The sequence below is a fragment of the Phyllopteryx taeniolatus genome, chromosome 21 (assembly GCF_024500385.1).
Source record: "Phyllopteryx taeniolatus isolate TA_2022b chromosome 21, UOR_Ptae_1.2, whole genome shotgun sequence".
In the NCBI taxonomy this organism is placed as follows: domain Eukaryota; kingdom Metazoa; phylum Chordata; class Actinopteri; order Syngnathiformes; family Syngnathidae; genus Phyllopteryx; species Phyllopteryx taeniolatus.
Window position 1 is genome coordinate 6,009,163 of NC_084522.1, and position 20,858 is coordinate 6,030,020.

The following is a 20,858-nucleotide window of genomic DNA, read 5'->3' on the forward strand; positions in this document are numbered from 1 at the left end:
GGTTGTTAAAAACATTGTTTTAAAAAAGCATTTGATTTCAAGTATGAATGGTTGTCAGATGACGACAAAGGCTAGATGCGCCCGTAGATGTCATGGCAAACCTCCAGGTGTGCTCATGCAATGACACATTAATGACACATTAAATGTACAAATAAGAGTTGACTCTCGACCGAAGTGCTAACGCGGCTAACGGGTTCACAGGTGTCAAGACACTTGGCTTCATTTTGCATTTCCGGACAACTTTGTGGAACTTTTGCTTTGTCACGGAGAACCCAGTAAATGACGTAATATCATGACACGACTAGACATAAAGTGGAATAATCGTCATACTCACGCCGTGAAAGTGAAACAGTAAAACAAGATTCATTTGTTTCATTTCGCTGTCCACGTGTCCTACAGCCGTGATGATATACCGTACATCACTCGCTCTTGTGTAATGTTGCTAAAATAGTCGACAGCAGTCGCCAGTTCCATCAAAGGATCTAAATTAATGCTAAGAAGCGCTCAGCATACAAAAAAAATTAAATAAAAAAAAATTGTCAGATGTGAGGACAAAATTAAATGATTGTCTTGTCTGTAGATGAAAGCATTGAAGATCTGAGGTGTTTTTTTTTTTTGGTTGGAATCTAGGTTGACCTTTCCGTGTGGTATTCCAGTCATATCCACAACATACATGCATGTTAGGTTTACTGAAAACTAAATGGGTGCGTAGGTATAAATGTGGGTGTGATTGGTTGTTTTTCTATATGTCATAAATCATTAAAAAGGAAACCAATAATGAAATGTTTTTAATATCAGATTCAAGACACTACACACTCACTGGCCACAATCCAACGAGCCTCAACACAAGAGCTATATCACAGAAGTATGGCCAGGTTTTGACTGACACTGTTATAAAGCTGTTAATTAAATGTTTACTATTGTGGGTGCCATTTACAGTTTGCATCATATTTCAGGTATTTCTAATATTTTGTTCCTGTCGTATAGCTAAATAAGCCAACAACATGTCATTTGTTTTTAAATTAGATTGTCCATCTATACCTAATAAAGTGTCATGTGAGTGGATGTCATTTATAAGTATGTAAAATGTTGCAGTAGAATAACACAGACACCCTGTTTTCCACCCTAAAATGCTTATGACAGCCAGGATTACAGGTCAAAACCTCCACCCTATTTTGTTATCCACTTTATAATGCTGATCTTTTCTTTATGGGGACTATAAACGGTTGCCTGCAACACATTTATGGCTTCGTTGTCAACCATTTCTGGGTTTCCTTTCAAATCAAAGTCAGGGACACAGTGTCCGGGCCACGGGATCACATTTAGAACCACACAAAGAACCTCGGGTGACAATCAGGTTCCTCACCGAGCCGTGAGCGAAAGCTGTCAGGGTAACCTTTACGAAAACATCTGCTGTCCGTCAGAGGCATGTCAGCAGCTGTGATAAGGCTGAAACGTGGCCCAGTTCATTAAGTCCTGACCTCATGCCCATCAAACACTATGATGAACTACAACAGAGACACACAAATCTTGAAGAAAGTCTTCCCAGAAGACCTTCCTTACTGTAAACTTAAAGGCTGCTGGGCTTCTTATTATTTTTCTGCATATAGTACAGCACAGGTGTATATTTACTGGTTCATCAACATACCTGGAGATGAACAGTTAATTAGACTGTGTTAGTACAGTTTGTTTTACTCTGACATAAGACTGGAATTCCAATAACTCACAAACTAGGCGCGTCTTAAGATAGATGAAGACAAATGCCTACAGTTGTTGAGAGAGGCAGACAGAGAAGAAGCAAAGGGGAAAAAAAAAATGAAGCCATGGCGTTCCAAGTGAGGACTTGGCTGTCCACGTGTCCTACACAGACCAGGCTCTCATTTTTCCCCGGCCATGCGCTTTATTATTGTCATAAGGAAACCTGAAACACTGGCTGGGATGTGTCATTGCGGCTTGTACTTGTACTCGAGCGCTGTCTGCGCACGCAGGCGTTTATGTGCACGCAGCATGTGGATGCAAACTGGATGACACGTTTTCAGTTCAAATGTTTAGTCTTTTTTTTTGTTTTTTAAAAGGACACATAGTTCTTCACCCTGACCTCACAGGCGCTGCATTGTGGCAGCCTTAGCACATAATTTAATCCCATATTCTACCTTAAAATAGATTTTATGAATGCAAGAGAAAAAACAAAAACCACAATGAGCTGTTATTGTCGATAGATGCTTTATTATAAACATCTGCGCTGCAATTGTAAGCCCACATTTAAAGTGTCAAACAGTGCATGGGGGGTATTTATTCGCTAAACTGTGGAGAGTAACGGAGTGTAAGAAATCTATTTGAGAGAAGGTGGAGGTGGAGCGAGACACGTTTGTGTCTGTTGATTAGCTGGCAACAACCCAGATGCGTAGTTTGTTTTTGTTTTATTTGGATAAAGTGATTTGCTTCATTTGCTATAGTGCTTATTTTAACTGCAAGTTTGTGATGTTAAAATAATCTTTGTTTGGCATATTTGTTCAGAATGTTAGTATGGCCTGAAGATGGAAAAAAAAAAATCAGCCCTCTCTAACCCCATCTTCTACCTCTAATTTGATTTTTTAAAAACTAGCGCACCTGGGGAAAAACAACCAATCTGAAAGAGAAGCTGTGACTAATGAGGTGTCAAACATTTGCCGTGCATGTGATTATGCTCCTCCGGAAAATTAAAAATTGTCAATCTCTCGTTTGCCAACAACTGGGCATAAGAGTAGCAAAGATAAGCAGAGCGAAGGGACCTCAGGCAGCTGTGAGCATTCAGAAGCAATGTGGAATTGGCAACATTTATGCTCGACAGGCACGTTTATCACTTCTTTTTGAATTTTAATTGATTGTATAATCCCCCAAAATAACCGATAACATTTTGTGTAAGAGTAAAAGTTGATTACGAAGAAGTCACGATACCAACGTAGCAGCCGTGGCTAACATCGGCTTGTCTACAGTGCTAATGCTTTCTTAGATTGCTAGCGCTGCTATTTTGTTGAAGCAGTGTTTTCCGTGACTGTTCATTACAATTACACATTTTCATAATAGCAAAAAGCAATATCGCATTTCTAACTTCTTATCAATTTATTTATAGTTGTTTTTCTGTGCATGGATCAGTGGGAGTGTCCTGGGCACAGAGGAATTCCCCCCACAGTGCATTCTTCCTGCTAAGTTACGGAGTGCTGAGATCCCTCCTTCTCCTGCCATAATGAGATTAGTGCAGTGACCCTTCAGCTTTGACTAATCCCTCAACATTTTACTTTGCATCTACTCACAGATCTCACACAAGCCAACTGAGGCTAACGTGATAGGCATGGGACCCACAGCTATGATGTATTTGTATTGCTACCCTGCCGTTAGTCAAATTAATGACAAAATCAGTCTCAAAATGAGGGAAGATGAACAAATAGCACTATGGATTTAATAGTACGTTGATGCGTTGACTGGCAAATTGGCATTCAAAACACCTTGGTGGAAGAGGTGCTTAGTGTTGGACAATTAAATTTTAATTTTTTTATTTAAATCCAAAAATCTGCATAATACACAAGAATTAGGGCATTTCCCTTCTCTTCATGTGCAGTACACAACAACAACAAAAAACAATATTATTCAATGACAGATACACTTTTGTATGGCTTTCACTTTAGAGACTTTTTTTGTCTATTATTAATTCATGACCTAATCATAACAATAATACATACAAAATGCAGTAACTTTAAGTATTTTATTTTTAATGTATTATAAATAAAGTATTACTGTTTAAAATAATATAAGATGTGAAATATTAGAATCATAATTCATTTGATTGAATTTTAAATATGAGACTTTAATAGCTTACATGGTTGATGACCAAAGTAAATATAACAACTTATCCAAATATAATTTTTGAATTTTTTTTAATTAAAATTTTATTGTTCAGAAAAGCAGATTCTGAGCGAGTCTGAAAAAGTTGCTGACAGCAACAATCAAATGTTACACCTGATGGACAGCTGTCATCGTTGACCTGTATGCATTTTCGACTTGAGGTCAATGTTGTGGTCTTTGTTTGGTCACATGAGTGTCAGAGGAAAAGCTCTTGCTCAAGGTCAACCAATGGTAACAATTATTCACTGCAGCACAACTGTTAGTGGGCCATCACGTTCGAAAGGGGTGCCTCACAGCTGGCACCCCCCTCCCCCCCCCCCCCCCCCACACACACACATACCCCAACCCCCATTTGAGCTCAACTATAACCGCTGACTTGTGTTTCTTGAGGATTTAATAGCACCCCTCAAAAAAAAAAAAAAAAAAAAAAGAAGAAGCCCCCACCCGGCTGTGTGGGCCAATCAGTCAGTTGGCTCTTAAACTAGGTCTACAGTGGGATCTCAACTAAAGACGTGAGAGAAGCATGAGGTGTAATGGCACGCTGGAGGGCTTCATTTAATCATTTTAAAGTGTCAGTATATCGTGCTAAATATAGCCAGGCTGGCTATCAGACACACTGTAACACACTGGACAGTAACTTTTTTTTCATGCTGCTGTCAGGTCATCAATTGTGTCACTGTAAACTTTAGACTATCAAGTAAATATACAAAACTAATATGATGAGACCGTTCCACAGCAGTGTGTGTGTTTCCAATGGGGGAAAAAAAAAACTCTTTTAGTATCCATTAGGGCAGAAGAATGACCTTATGATGAATGATTAAACTAAATCATTTGGAAGGATGGATGATTTTAGAATCGATTCCACAAACAGCTGCACTTTTTCTGCTTGCTGCTCATCATGCCAGACGCTTGACAGTCGACATTTTAAAATGGCAATATCTTCAAATCCTATTTCGAAAAGGGATCAGAGTATCGTGGTGTTCAAAGTACAGCTTGCACTGCATGTTCATGAGTGTGTAGGAAAAAAAATAACCCATCAGTCTCTCAGAGGCTAATACAGTTTGGATAATAATGGTCGATTACATTCTCATGTCAAAGCGAGGCAGAAAGGAACATTTGGCAGGCCGTGACGACGGAACTGCTGAGGACAACTCTGTTATTTTGCGACTGTCTATTTTCTCTTTGTTGGTCTTGGCCCAGGAGGAGGAGCGCTGGAGGCTGCTGAAGGTGAGGATGATGATCGAGGGCCCATGAATTTTGTGTGATTGTGTGTAGAGTAAGACCACCAATGTTTTCCTTTGTTATGCATGCGATATAACGTCTAGATCTGAAGAGACACTGCGCAATCTTAAATGCAAATGCCCTGCATGTTGATGCATTCAGAAGTTCCAGGTCATTGTCATCAAGTGAATGTGCACCCAAAATACACACAGTGGAACATCTAAAGTCAAATAACATTAAGGTCAACAATTTTAGTTTGAACTGCCAACATCAGCAAATCCCATGAGACCTCAGTTCCACTGTATTAAAAATAAAAACTCTGAGCTATGGGAAGTTATTTAACACTGTCATGCCATTGCTCACCTCATAATTAAGGAGTTTAACTGCAAATCATCAGTGACTGTGCGACCTGCAGCCTTACACAAATGTTGATTGTGGGAAACCCGGCCCAGTTCCCTCCCAGATTTTGCTCTGCACGTGTGAAACAAGCGCTCAGTGTTTACCCCTCAAACAACCCCCACCCGCCCTTTGTCATTCCCTCTCACGCCCTCTCTCACTTCTCACGCTCGCTCTGTCATTGTTAATTGACCGGCCTCGCCGTGCATGTGCGGTGACGTCGCATGTCGGATAAACAACGGAGGGAAAATGAGAGACGAGCACAGCGATTGAATCTTTAAAGGATGAATGTATAATCCTTTGTAATTGATTTACATGTCAACACAGGACTTACGATTATAATTTTTTGTGTGCTCTATTTTAGTAAATTGACGAGTGCAAGAAGTAAATAGTGTGTATGCATACCAAACTTGTTTTGTTTTGTGTATATGATGCAGCAAACAACTGCACAAATAAATATACATTGGTGCCTATAGTGACCATGCATCCAACTCAAAACATCATTCACCATTGAAATAAATGTTAATTCCATTATTTTTGGGCCATGTTTTTCATAAGAATAACACTCACCAGTATTGTTAAAATACAGTAAAAACATAATTAGAATAAAAAATAAAAACTCAACACTTGCATCATGATTTCATGCTTCAATGGCCATTGACAATGTGCTCCTTCTGGTGTACGAGCCTTCATATAATACAGACGTCTGTAATACACAAAGAAGGAGTTTCACAACTAAGTGACTCAGTAAGCTGCAGTAATATTAGTAGTTTTCGCAGAGCATAAACAATGCTCTTCAAGCTGAGCGTTACTATCTCGGACAGGCTGAATTTGTGATATAACTTCAACAACGTACATGACACAGCAGTTACCATGTGTTTGTATTGGACTATAGCAAGACAGTAGCTTCCTGCTTCATTGGGTCGGTAGCCAGAAAAGCCATACGAATTTGCACATTAAGGAGTACAGTAAGGAATTGTCCCCTCTTTACTTTTATTTATTTACCTTTTGCAATGTCTGACAGGTGTATTTCCCTCTTGTTTTATCATCCATGAGTGTTTCCTCTCCTGACAGATTCATCAATTTTCCCTGGAACGCATCCCTCTCTTTCCGTTTCTCTCTTCTCACAAAGCCCCTAAACCAATCATCCCTTCCAAAAAAAATAAAAAAATACAACAACTACTGGATCGGACCCCAAGCTTGCAGATTCTCCCGCGCATGGTAGGCATGTTTAGCTTGCGGTGATCCTAATGTTTTATTGCATTATGTAATCGGAAAATGATTAAAACAGATGAGCCAGAGGTTTGCGGAGGCGCGCTCAGTGGCTATAAGCAAAAATGCAGACTTAGCAGTTATACACACGTACACACAGCTGAACACACATACACACAAATGGAGTGATATATGTATTTTTTATATACAATGTGGATCCTGATTTCAAAACCTCAAGTTTGGATTTCTGGCTTTCATTGTCTTAAATCTTGGCTCCAGTGGTGCAAAAGGAATTTTTTTTACAAATATATTTTTAAACCTTTGCATGCAGGGACAGTCAACAACAGTCACTCACCGTGGTGTTTTTGTATGAAAAGAATGGTGGGTCACCAACTACTGAGGTAATCTTCATACCAAGAAAACTACAGCCATCCAACATATTTTGTGGTGTGCTTTTTTTAAAATTTCAATTTGTCATCCCATGGCAAGTGTAATTACATTTTAGCTATAGTATCTATAGTAGAGGCAGCAACGTAGCAAAGAATTGTTCACATTCTGTCTCCTGGTTATGTAAACATTTGCATAGACACGAGTCTTGCTGTTAGGCAGAGTTAATAAGTGCCCCAACTAGGCTATGTGAATGGCAAAATAGGAAGTTGGATAGAAAAACATACATTACTCCAAGGTAGCACCAAATGGATTATGAGCCATAAAGGGACTCTGACTCTGTATTAAATATTACTAAATATAAACTACATCTTGGAAAGAGAGGGAAAAAAACAGTGGCAATTGCTGGTTCCAGTGGTGCACAACCCCCTGCCCCTAACTCAAAGTTGCCACTGAGTCACTCGTTGCTTCTGTCCACTTCATTTACGCAGGTTATTATTTTTCCAGTATGTGCACTGAGGCTTAGGAGGGCTCAATCCAAACAGCCACAGTACAACACTTGGACTGCTCATGTTTGTCAGTATAACTGCAGCCCTGGGAAAACCCTGCCACATCCACAGCAAGAAAAACACACTACTTTCGCTATATTTGACATTTATACAGTGTGACATTCAAGAAAAGGTAATGCACGTTTGATGTATGTTCCCTTTTGATTCATAATGTGTCGCAGATATTTAATAAAACAATGACATAACGAGCTGAAAGTCAGAGAAGGCATAAAGCCAGCAGCGCCGGGTCAGATACATGTTTGGAGCTTTCGAGCTACTGCTGAATTATTCCGCGACTTCCACCACTTTACACCTCCATCCATAATACTTCACCAGCTCCACATCTCCCACAGCAGCTATAAGCCAATGACTCATGTGGGCTGATGCAGCGGTGAGGGTAAAGGGGAAACTATGCGAGCAATTTTCCCTGTATTTCCCTCTTGCTGAGACCGAAGATGAGGGTGTCCTCTATTCTGATTTGTAGGAAAACAGATTAAGAAGCCATGCAAACAAAATATCTTTGTTGATGCACGTGCGCATTTCTTTTTCAGCCACAGGTGAGCAGAAGAATTGTGGGCGACCCAGAGTAAACATAGATGGACAGAAACAGGAAGTCAAGCTAAGGTAAAAAAAACAAAAACAAAAACTTTAGGACACAGAAATGGACACAAAAGGACTACGAAGAGTAAAACTAGGCAGAGGCTGTTCAGTTATTTCTATATCTTCTATCTCAGACTGTGCAAAGAATCTCGCGTGACTGTATTACTCTTCTACGTAAGTCTTGAAGGTGTCGGGAGCACATATATTAAACCTTTGACATCTAATAATAAAATATTCGTACCGATTCATTTCCCACACAGTGAACAGTGTGAATGTATCTTTGAGTGGTTGTCTAATTAAGTGCCCTGTGATTGACTGCTCACGCGTTAGCCGGCCTTGGCCTAGAGTCAGCTTGGATAGGCTCCAGCTCCCCGCAACCCTGAACAGGATAAGCGCTATAGAAGATGGATAAATGGCTAGACGTTGCTACTATCTCTGGATTCATAATGCTAATGCTAAAAACAATGCTAACTACAAAGCAACGGGCTTCCCTTGTTCTATTTGTCTTGATCTGTGCTGAAAACTGCAAGGCGGAAGACAGATACACTGGTACAGCCGTAAACCTTCTGACTATACAATGTCTGATAATGATACAATGCCTGATATTGTTACTAGATAGCAGCGTATATCTGCCTTAAAACTTTCTAAATACGACAAATAGTAGCAAAGCGGTAAAGTTCGGTAAACCCTGATCTGGCTTGCATTTGTGTTCGTTCTACTGTACGTACCGTAAATAGCATCACGGCAAAATAGCTCTCCTATGACATTAACAAAGATGAGGTATGCAACACAATGAACAAATGATAACCGTGGTTTTGCGTGACTCCCATTTAATTACTATAAGTTGTGATTCTCTTGTCAGTCGGTGAAAACTGTGTCCTAGGCACCCCACCATTAGGTTGGCCAAAGTGATACAGTACAGAAGAGTTATTTAGGTACACGCCACAATTTTAGACAACGGAAACCCTCCAAAATTGCATACTGTGTCAAACTGGACTACCGGTATACGGTTTGATGAAACAGGGCTTACGAGTATGTTATTGCAGAGCAGCCCTTCAGCTCTGCCGTAATGTGTCTGGACGTTAATGACTGCAAAGCCACAGATGTCCTGTTCTACTGCCCCCTCCTAGCTTAGCCATCGCCAAACATTATCTCCCTGTCACACCATGCCATCGCCAGGCCTCATCTCCTGCAGCCCGCACAATAAATCGCTGTTTGAACCAGCTGTTTTCTCTCCTTGCATCTCAAAGCCAGACTGCACTGTACCACTACACCCCTGCTGGCATAGAAACAGCCACTTTTGTCACTGGATCACCATGTCAGTTGAGCCTGTACAGTTCCTTTACTGGGATTGTGAGGATATATTTATGATATACTATTAAAAACATGCATTTATATTTAAGTTGCTGATGTCTTATGTCATTTAAAGCAAATCACGTGCCCTATATGTCAAACTAAGGACCTATAATGTACCACAGGGGGTCATTAGAGACCCATAATTTGGACTCCAATATCCAACAGCATTGAGGGGGGAAAAAAAGTTAAATTCCAAAGTCCAGTGACATGGGATTGAATAGAAGCCAGGACACGGGCAAGGCCTTTTTGTTTTACCTGCTGTATTCATCTCATTAGTCTGGTGCACCTGTCAAATACCATACCCGCTCTATTTTTGATCACTTAAATCAAAAGTAATTACTGCATGTGGGAGTTGTAGCCACAAAGAAAACAAGGTTGAGAATGAAAACTCCCTGCTTGTCCAATTAGTTTGAAATGTATTACTGTAATTACTTCCTTAAATGAAGGACTAATATACTAATTAAGCGCTCCAGAAAAGTGCAGAAAAAGCACTTGACTTGAAGAAGTCGAAGAGCCGCAGTAATCTGACGTCACGCAATAAAAAAATAGCACCCGCTAAACCACAAAGAGAACATTAAAGACCACATTAATTCTATGTACTGGTTTCTTCTGAGGGAAGCACGGTGTGCAAGTGGTTAGCACGTCACCAGCACATAAAGACAAACAAGATTTAACATGGAAATCGTTCTTATTTTTTTCTGAAACACACAAATATGTTGGATGCAAGCTAGTTCTTGTCTTAAGGAAAGTGGAAGAACTATGGTGCCTTCCACACATTTCTGTCGTGTCACCACTTTCTAAAGATAACGTGCCCTCTGCCACACCCCCACCTCCCAACCCCGCCCCCCATTCCGGAAACACCTCTCTCCACCAGTCTGCTTTTAGGCCTGCACCGACTCCACTGCTGTTAGACAGCTAAAATTAACCTTTAAACACGAGGTTGCGACTGGCACCCTAATGCGAAAGCAGACCACAGGATTATCCGAGAGAATTTGTGAAAATGGGCCTGACCGTTGAGACTGAGAGACAAAGATTTGGGCGTCTCAGACTTTTGTAAATCTTCACAACCTGACTACTGGAGATCTGACCCTTGACATTTGACCTGTATCCAAGCAATTCCTGATTCTTTGCTAATCAAAACGGCAATCCGGGCGAGATTACAAAATGAATTGATCTTAAATGAATTGATCCTCTCCTACGTTTAAAAAAAAAAAATCATAAACAGATCATCAGTCCGTGCACCGAAAGGAAACAAGCAACATTAACACCGCAGATTGATTCTGCAAGCAACCTCAGTCTTTGATTGTGACAGACGTTGTATTTAGCCGATAACATGCTGACCACTACTCAAGCGATTTGAAGGTCAAGACCTCGGAAGGATTAGAGAGCGTTAAAGGGGTGGACAAGTGAGCCAGAGGGCGGGGTAACTGCTCCGTCGGTCTCTAAAGTGAACAGACCACATTACACTGCTTGTAAGTCTGTCTAATGCAGCAGAATTATGAAACTGCTACTGTACTCTGAAATTTTGACTCCAGCTGGCCAAAATCTATCCTGTAAAACCTAGATTGGGGGCTAAAGGGCTCCTCATTAAGGGTTGGTGTACGCTACGTATCATCATACGCTGATGGTCAGGTATAGAGACCTTTCGAGCAAGCAGTTGTTTTTGTCATGTTGAAAGACAGCAAACACAATGTTGGTTTTCCTAAAGCCGACATGTGCTATGTGTAATCCCCCCATGAGGCCATGTGCACTGTAGTGGTGGAAGAAAGGGATTTAGCCAACAACGCCGATCCCTACGCTCAATCAGCTCCAACAGAGAGGCTGTCATATAAATGTGGCCTATTCACTGAGACTTTACTTGTGTGTTCAGATGTGTTTATATGTGACAAGTTGCAGATGCACAACTTTCTTATCCACGTTATGTTGATGATCCCATTCTGTTAATACACAGTGGAGCCTGTGTATAAAAAAAAAAAAAGGAATTTAGAGAAAGATTTACTGTAGTAGACTATAAAAATGCATTAATTCATGCTGAATTTTTTTTAAAATTCCCCCAAATAAAAACCCTCCAAAATTGCATACTGTGTCAAACTGGACTACCGGTATACTGTTTGTTGAAACAGGGCTTACGAGTATGTTATTGCAGAGCAGCCCTTCAGCTCTCCCGTAATGTGTCTGGACGTTAATGACTGCAAAACATTGTATTTCCAAACATATTTTTGCTTCCCACTTTGTATTATGTTCATCTGAAGCTCTGCTCTGCTTGAGCCATCCCCCACATCCCTCCTATCATTACTTCTCAATGACTGAGACTTGCGACTTGCTTTTTTTTTTTTTTCAGTGCTCATCCTATCAGCTGCTATTATCTAGTATTGCCACCTGTTCCTTTTTGTTTGTTCAGTGGTATTTTGGTCCCTGTTGTTTGCTTCAATTTCTCTGTGGAACTTTTTTTTTTTGTCTTTAATTGTACCATTTTGTATTTTACTTTTGAATTAAATTTAATGTCCATATGTCAGAACATACTGTATTGTAGCTCACTTAAAATTTTAAATAACCTGGCTGTAATTGTACACTTAATTGACCAATTAATAGAGTTTATGAAAATCATATTCTGTTTTTGTCTCCTTGAAGCTTCTGATGAACTTTGACCTCTCATTTTCAGACAGTCCTAGGCACTGATTCTGCCATTGAGATTTAGCGCTGATATCACTGGCAGGGACTGTGTTGACGCTGGCAACAGACGGGTCATGAAGGAAAACAGTGCGAGGAAAAGACTCATAGGAGAGAGTAAAGCATAGATAGAGATTAATTTAATGCCTTTGGAAAGAGGGCAGGAAATGGCAACTAAATACTCTCGTGAGATTCTGTGCAAAAAAGATTGAGCTGCTCTCTACCGTAATAAGATATTTAAATCGGCCAAATGCTCATGGATATTTCTGTGAGACAGCTAAAATAAAGCTTGTTTTCCCTATGCGATTTGATTACTGAGAATTTCCTTCTCGGAATGAGAAAATTATTATTATTTTTTTCTTTTTGTGGGAAATGAGTCTAGCATGTTAACAAGTCACCATCTAAGAACGTAATCACGCTAATGATTCTTAATTGTCCCGAAGTGGCTCTGGCTGAATTACATTCCATTAGTCTGACACATTGTTGTGTATAAACCCAAACAAAAACAAAATGTAAACAGTAAACACATTTTTCCAAGACAAACCATGTGACAAAAAGCTAAGACTACTAAATTATTTTATGCACGACCATCATAGAGCATCAGCAAGACCAATGGACGCTTTATTAGGTACAATTGGACAGGAGCTAATTAAAAAATTCTCTCTGTACATGACATTGATAAAATTATCAGTTTCATGCTTAGACTGCCATCACTTAATAATACACTTTATCTTCTACAATTCTGCCATTTCGTCGTTTTTTTCACTGCAGTGTTCCCTGTCTTGCTTCTTTTCTCTTAATCGTTCATAAACTGGCAAGACACAAGGGGGTTTCCAACAGTGCAACAGTGCAGAGCTCACCAATTCCCAGAGGAGAAACTACGAGGTAACCGTCGCATCACTTGAAACACCTAATGTAATTGACAGCAATACATACAGAGGTCATCATCATCATCATCACTTCTCTATCCCTGTTTAAGCTGCACCCGCAATGATGTTTATACCATATTACACTAAGTGCATTGGGAGTCTTAAATGCCAGTGCTTCCTCACAGTGGGAGGTCTATCATCCCAGGGCAGAAATCTGGATGTTCAGTATATGGCGGCCATTGGGTTGCTCATGCGTCAGACCGTGCGCGTGCAATTTCAGTTTTAGAAATCATACAAATATGTTACATGGGACTCACCGATGCAGGCGTGGACGCGGACGGTCAGCTGGGTTCGTAAAACAACACTGTGCTTTTTCCCTCTGGACCTTTGAAAGACAAAAATACACATAGATGATCAACTAGATTGTCTGCAATGAAATCTTGCGGCGTTTGCTTCGTTTGGTGCGTGTGAAGAGGGCGAGAGCATGACGGCGTGGCAGAGAAGGCTGGGAATAGTGCATTCAACTCTCGATGAATTACTGTACTTCGAAGGGGACAATTCATAGTTTGCAGTTCAGTTTTAAATGTAGCTTTTGTGACAGCAGTCCTGGAACCTTTCTGATACACCTTGTAAAATTTATTGACACGGTTCTGACACTCATGCATTCCCCATTTCCAACATTAAAATAAGGATTGCATTGACAGCACACTATTAGTTCAACTGTAGAGTAACTGTCTAAAATTAAGTTGGAAAGGATGAACATACAGTATGTCTTACGCTAGAGTATGATCTAATATCTGGCCGATGATGATCTACTAGTGTAGTTTATAAACAGAGCAAGAGCAGTCATTGAGGCCACTTCGACCTTCAGAGCAGTTAGCGATAATGGCATTAGCAGAGAAAGCTAACAGGTGATCCAACAGGGGCCAATGCGGTCACAAAGACTACGGGGAATTGCGTTATTAAGCATTAAAAATGCACAGTTGCTGCAACGTGAGTCATAGCAAAAGGGGTTTAATTAGTGTGTGTTCGCTTTCCACAGTGCTTCATACTTTCCATGAACTTCTGCTTCCAAGAAATCCATATCAAGCTGCTTGTGATTCTTTCCTATTGTATTAGAATGGGCAACATTTGGTGAATGTGTAGTCTTTCTTTCAGTGAGAGAGGCTTTATTCCTATGCGCCAAATGATTATGGGATGTTCTGATGGTATAGAGAAGCCGTCTCACCCTGTGTCATCCTGCTGGAAGCCCTCCAGCTCGTCCCTTTGCTCGGCCAGGGAAGACTCAAGGTCCAGGTACGTGCCATTATGGGAAAGCTGCAGGGCACAGTCATCGAGCTATGGGGAAAAAAATAATAATACATGGTTTTAATAGGTGCCTTACAGAAATACACTGAGACATTACAACTCAATTTGAGAATGAGACAATGTTGAATTATTAATGGTAATGACCTTGGATGATTCTCACGATATCCCCGTGTGCTATCCACTCCACAGCAGAGAGAACACCTTCAAGTTCTAACACACGATTGCACGTGTTTCACACCCTTTTTCTAAGACTATAAAATGTAAGAGATTTTCGTCTGGGGTTGGTAAATGAGTGAAATCAGTGGGAGGGCCCTTTTGTCATGTGGCTCTGTTTTAATACACTGGGGAATTAACTTGGTGGGTGTACAAATAAAGCCAGTAGAACATAAAACTCAGGGGGATAGATTAATTTTAATTACACATTTTCTGTTTTGTTACACGGAAGTCTATGGTCTAGCTGCATGTATGAAAATTGGTTTCCCGTCGCTGAAAATCCAATGAATGCGGCCGTGACATCTGCTATTACTTGATGCAACGTAAGACTGCAGTACATTGTGCGTCAGAGTCGCTCTAATACATTGTGTAACTTGAAACCAGGTGCACAAGAATATATCTGTACACCACTGGCATTGATGTTTATGAGCATGGTCACAAGTTGATAGCAGCTGCTAATAGCTGTCCCAGGCGGGGACTACACTTCGTTAGACACAAGATTTCCACGCTGAACGATAGCATGGGCATTTACACAGTTAAAAACCTTCCCGTGTTTGGCTCAGGTCTTCATGTGAGGAGTTTGCATGTTCTCTCCCTTCATCCCACACCCCTCCCCCAAAAAATTTTAGGTTCATTGAAGACTAAATTGTCCATAGGTGTGAATGCAAGTGTCTATATGTGCCCTGCAATTGGCTGGCGACCAGACCAGGGTGTACCCTGCCTCTTTTGGAAAATCAGCAGTCATAGGCTCCATGTCACCAGAGACCATAAAGAGGACTTGTTATGCCTATAAACGATGCCCATAAGTCTAAAACATAGATGAAAGAGCCTTAAACTCACCTTAAAATCATGTCCAGTACCTTCATAAACATGAAAATTGTTTTTGTTTCATTTAATATAGTTTCAAGAGAACGGAACATCGAGGGAAAATGTTGAAAACCCCAGTTACCGCAATATTAATAAGTAACATTCCCAGATCTCTACCAAAATGTCATTAGGTTTTCAATGAACTAAGTAAATCCATGGCTAAAGTTGCTGATGAATGAGATCAGAGTCAAAATTGGTGAATTAGCATTTAGCACCTGTGTGCTATCAGTATGGCTTTGACCTGGAATGGTCCCGGAGTGTGCTGCCAAGCGCAACCACCCAACAAGACCACCACCCACCCATCAAGCCCCCCTCCCGGGACCGCACAGCTGACAAGCATGACGACACACTGGGACCCGCAGGCCGTGATCACAAGACCTGCTGCGGGCACTCTCTTGTCTGTCCCTCCCTCAAACTCAGAAACAGAGACGGGCAGTCGGTTGGACTCAGAGCATAAATATAACCCTGCTAAATTTACTCGAGTCTGCATCCACTCAGGAGCTTGACGGTAGGTGTGTCCGTGAAGCCTGGGAGTTGAATGGGGGGGCCACAGAGGCCCGTTCTATATGGAGATAGTCAAACCCAGAAATCATATATTATTCCAGAAGTAAGAGCAGGCAAAAAGCAAAGGCAGTGACTTTGGGTCTTGTTCTAGTTCCTCTATTATTTTAATCTGAGCCAAATCCTAATCCAACAACAGGGGAAAGGCAAAACATGGGACAGTAAATAATCAGACACAACCCTGATTAAAAATGCAGTCGCAAAAGCAGATTAAAATGCATTTGTAGCTGCATTTCCGTCTTTGACGCCATATTATCAAAAGGACAGCCAATATCCTCTTCCAATTGTGTACCTGACGCTTGGAATAAATGCAAATCTTTAGCCTGCTACACTCAATTGACATAATAATCATTGTTTTCACACTGCTTGCATATACTGTCAATGGAAGTGCGTAACCTTGTGCTGTTATTGTTTGTGCCTTGTGAGATGTGCTAAGATGGAGGTTTGCTTGACCACGTCAGAGCGGGTAGAGGGGGGGTGTTAATCATGTCCTGCCCCACTGCCCCAATTTGAAGTTGAAATAAGACAAAAGCATTTCTTGTGCCCAATCTGTCAACATTATTCAGGACGTTTACCGCTGCTTTCATTCCAGAAATACCTCACACGCACTTTTATCCTTTCAATAGTCAAGCGGAGCGTTCTTGATCTCATGAATCCTGCAGTCTGTCAAATACAGAGACCCATCACCTCGTACTCTTTGCTTTCTCTAAAACTCGGCTTCAGCTCGCACACTCTCAATCACATATGCCGCATAGGCGAGTGAGACTAATAACTGAACACCATTCAAAGGATCTCACGTTCTTAAAACTCTCTGGTGGGCAGAGTGGATGCAGTTGCAGTAGCAACTGTCCCAGGGCGTGCCCAGAAACACTTAGAAGCAAGTATTATTTACACTCATGTTATCAAACTCTCGAAGTGGAGAAGCCGGGAGAAAAAGGAGAGTAATTATTTCCATGTTAGAATAACACAAAGCTTGCTTGTCTTGCCCGCACTGGTAACGACCCCCTTATGTAACTTGGAGTATGACTGTTTAAGAACTTTCTTCAGTCAATCAGACCTGCTCTTTGAACACAACTCGGTCGGGTGCGTTGAACACCGCCAATAAATGTTGCTTTAATGTGCGGTAATGAAGTTAAAGGAGCAACGACATCTGGGATTTGTTGTTTTGAAGGAAGAGTGGAAAACTTAATTTAGCGGTTTAAACAAAATTTAACACAAGTTAATGGCTTGGTGATTCAAGGTCTATTTAGATAACGGGATTTTTACCCATAAATGAGAAACGTTTGAGCTCTTTGTTTACATGACATGATAGTGTTTTAGAGCCTAAAAACCAAACAATTCAAGTCTTGTTTCTGTTCACGGAAAAAGGGTCTTTCGGAAAAACGAAGGGCGGGCACAAGTACATCACAAGAAAAACAAGTTTTTCTTAAAGAGCAAAACAAAATGTCAGTGAAAGCCTATTAGAACATCTGAAATGGATTTGGGTTCATCAGAGGCACTTGAAACTGTGGCAGGTGTGTTTTAACATTTTAACATGAGCTTGAATGTGATTCGTTAATTCTGAACACAGCCACATTCTAGTTTTAAGAGGGTGTGCACACTTGTGCAACCAAATGTATTTTTATTTTCCACCTCAAAAAGGTTAAAGAAATAATTCAAATGAGCTGTAAAGGTTATAGGCTGGTTTTGAAATAATATATTTTGGTCTTATTTTTTTTAATATCCCAAAAACCTGGCATTTGAACAGGGGTGTGTGGACTTTTTTATATCCACTATCCACTGATGTAGGCTACTTAAAATATACTTTTGGAGACCCAGGATGAAATAAAACTCTCCTTACAAACTGACACTCCCAATTAGTGGCCTGCCATTAATCGTACACAATTTGAAAGTCGTTTTTGCGAGTTGATTGTGATTGGGGGATTGTTTTGACAACGCTGTCATTTGACGTGAAACTTGTACGGAAAAAAAAAAAAAAAAAAGTGCCAGTGTTTAGTCGGTCGTTGATGTGTAAACTTACCCTCATCCCAGCTTGTCCTTGCGTGTGTTTTTGCGCGTTTGAGTGTATGAACTGGTGCGTGGTCAGAGAGGTGGAAGACGGAGATGGGGAAGAGGTCAGGAAAACCATATCACCCGAAGTGAGAAGAACAAAGTGTTGTAGGCATCCGGGCCTCGGCCACAGGAATTCTGGGACAAGTGACCTATACTTTATGTGTAACCCAGCTGGCCATAGACATAGTCACAACATAATAATACAGTAGGCTTTTCTGAGAGAAGGGCACGGGAGGTTATTTTTCTTTAACAAAGAGAAGCTATCAGATATACCGCCACAAATCAACATTTATTAAGTGTTTAACCACTGGCAACGGTGACATTTTTCAACAACATAATCTCAATTAAGTCTCTTAAGCATTAGTTTTGCAATCTGATGGGAAAAAGTGCAACTTTTCAGTTTCATCCCTATAATCTAAACGCGGTATCCAGTTGCCATCACACACAAATTGCAAACACGAACACAACCCGTTGCCATCTGTCCATGTAAAGGTTGTAATCATAAGCTTTTCTGCGCTGTGGGCCATTTTTCATTTGTTTTGCGGCTTTTAAATACGGGGCAGCTCAAGATCGACTGGTCTGGAAAACCGCTTTGCTGTCGAAAGTCGGTTTGCTGTCAGAGTTGTGTGCAAGCACTTCAGCTCTCTTCGCAGCTCACTTTTTTTCTTTATATACACCTTCTACTTTTGATGTTGCAGTAAAAACAATGTCACATATCTGGTCATAGTTGAGTATGTGAAGGCCAGGAAGGAATGTGGTGCTGTTTTGGAGTTTTCCCTCAGGCAGCTTTTGGACCTTGGACTTGGCAGCTTTTCCTTTTCACATGCCCATCATAAACTGACAGTGACCACTATACACCTGTGTGTTAGGCTATTTGTTGGGCTCATGAACGTGTTGACTTGTCTTGTCTAGATAAATGAGGTAGCTGGGGGATATGAGTGGTTGCACTAAATAATGACTGCCTCGAGCACCTGTCATGCAATAACAAAAATAAACAGCAACGTACAGCTCTTTACACGTAGTGTACATTATCTTATTTCGAGACCTTGCCGAAAATATGACCACTATAAACCACCATGGGATTAAAAGAGGAGCGAATGGACATTTGTGGTGGGGTTTGTCGCTACTGGAAGCTTGAAGGCAAACATTTGCAATATATTTCAAGCCTGAGGCTGGTGGCCAATCAGTTGTTCTGTTGCATATGCTCTCAAAATAGGCTCTGGGTGCCTGCTAGGGATGTTGTTTTGGACTTAAAGGTTCCAAAATAACCTCAGTGAGTCACACTGAAACCTGTTTGGGAAGGTGATATTGTTATGCTTAATTTCAATAAAGAAATGAGATTTTGCAATGTATTTTTTTTTTTTTTTTGAATAGGTTCAAACACTATCTGACATATTGGACTTTTTGCAATCATGCTAATATTGTCACTTTATTGTTACCAAATATGGCTAATATTGGCATTTTATGAGCACATGGTCACCTTTCACTCATCAATATGATTCAGTTAGCAAGCTCTGTACAGTTTGACAAATATTCTGCCTCTTCTGAATTTCTGATTATTATTTTTTTTTATGATTATTTGATATTTCACTATGACAGAGCGGACATTTTAAACTTCACAAAATCCAACTACATATACAACATGAAGAAAACTACGACACATAAGTATAAATATTGACTCTGCAACCAACCACAGTTTCAGCCTCTATTGAAGGAAGGCAACAATGCTGGTAGTATTCCATGTATGAAGTTCAACATATAAGATCATGAAAATAGAATATACATCATCAGAATTACTCTTTTCTTTAACTGATAACTTGTTCTGGACAATAAAACCATGCAAGTAAAAAAAAAAAAAAAAGGTATCACACGCTAGTTAGCAGAGCAATGTATGCAACATGCCAAAATCAAGTACATAAAAAAAGAAGACATTTTAACAGAGCTATGACTGTACTGATATGTGTGAGTCTCAGAGTTTTAATATTGTGTTACCTATGTCTTAATGATTCTGTTGAGGACACCAAAGAGACTTAGTGATATTGACCCACTTAGAGTCTGTCCATTTTAGTTGAATCTAGTATCTGAATTTCTACTCACGTTACAGAGTGGGAGTATTTTTGCCACCTCTGGAAAGTGGGCCAGTCAAGTAAGTCTCACCTTGTGCGGAGCCTTGAGAAGTCGGTGGATGCCCGCAAGCTGGTTGATGAGGGGGATGTCCTCCCTGAAGGTGTACAGCGGCGGTCTGGTCGGTTCCGGGAAGTTGGTGCTGTTGAACGGATCGGTGTCGTCTAAAAACTGAATCCTGCACACAAACGTGGCCATGGTGCATCCATGCAAGTGGCGCGGCCAGCTTTCCCCGAGGCTGCGTGAGAGCTGCTCAATTTGCCGGTAACTAACACAAACAAAACTCGCGTCGTCAAGTGGGCAACCGGGACCGAGATGGAGGCGCTATGGAGGTCGGTTGGATCCAGAACAACCAGTCACTCACCAGCTGCCTCGTCCTCTGCTGCTTCTGCTGGAGCGTGTTTCTTTTTGTATTTCTTTTGTGTGTGTGTGTGTGTGTTGTCCTGTTTTATTCTGGGAGAGGCAGGTGGCCAGTAGAGGGGACGGCGGCGGGCTCCAATGCCGAACGACGTCTGTCTGACACTGACAGCCGCTCCAGTGTCTGTGCGTGAATCCTACTAACCCCCCCCCCCCCACACACACACACACACAC

General features: G+C 40.9%; 1 protein-coding gene across 5 annotated transcripts in view; it reads right to left on the reverse strand.

Moving 5' to 3' along the window:
- The window catches only part of fhod3a (formin homology 2 domain containing 3a), a 44,946-nt gene extending 24,158 nt beyond the window's left edge, over positions 1–20,788 (reverse strand). For 4 of the 5 annotated variants that reach the window (XM_061759715.1, XM_061759714.1, XM_061759712.1 and 1 more), the window contains exons 1-4: positions 20,631–20,787; positions 20,300–20,534; positions 14,370–14,479; positions 13,459–13,526 (exon numbers count right to left, since the gene is read on the reverse strand). In XM_061759715.1, the coding sequence (XP_061615699.1) occupies positions 13,459–13,526; positions 14,370–14,479; positions 20,300–20,464 (343 nt within the window). In that variant the 5' untranslated portion in view covers positions 20,465–20,534; positions 20,631–20,787. Of the gene's footprint in view, positions 1–13,458; positions 13,527–14,369; positions 14,480–20,299; positions 20,535–20,630 lie in introns of all 5 variants that reach the window. The other variant, XM_061759713.1, reaches the window with a different exon arrangement.
- Between the last annotated feature and the right edge of the window lie 70 nt (positions 20,789–20,858).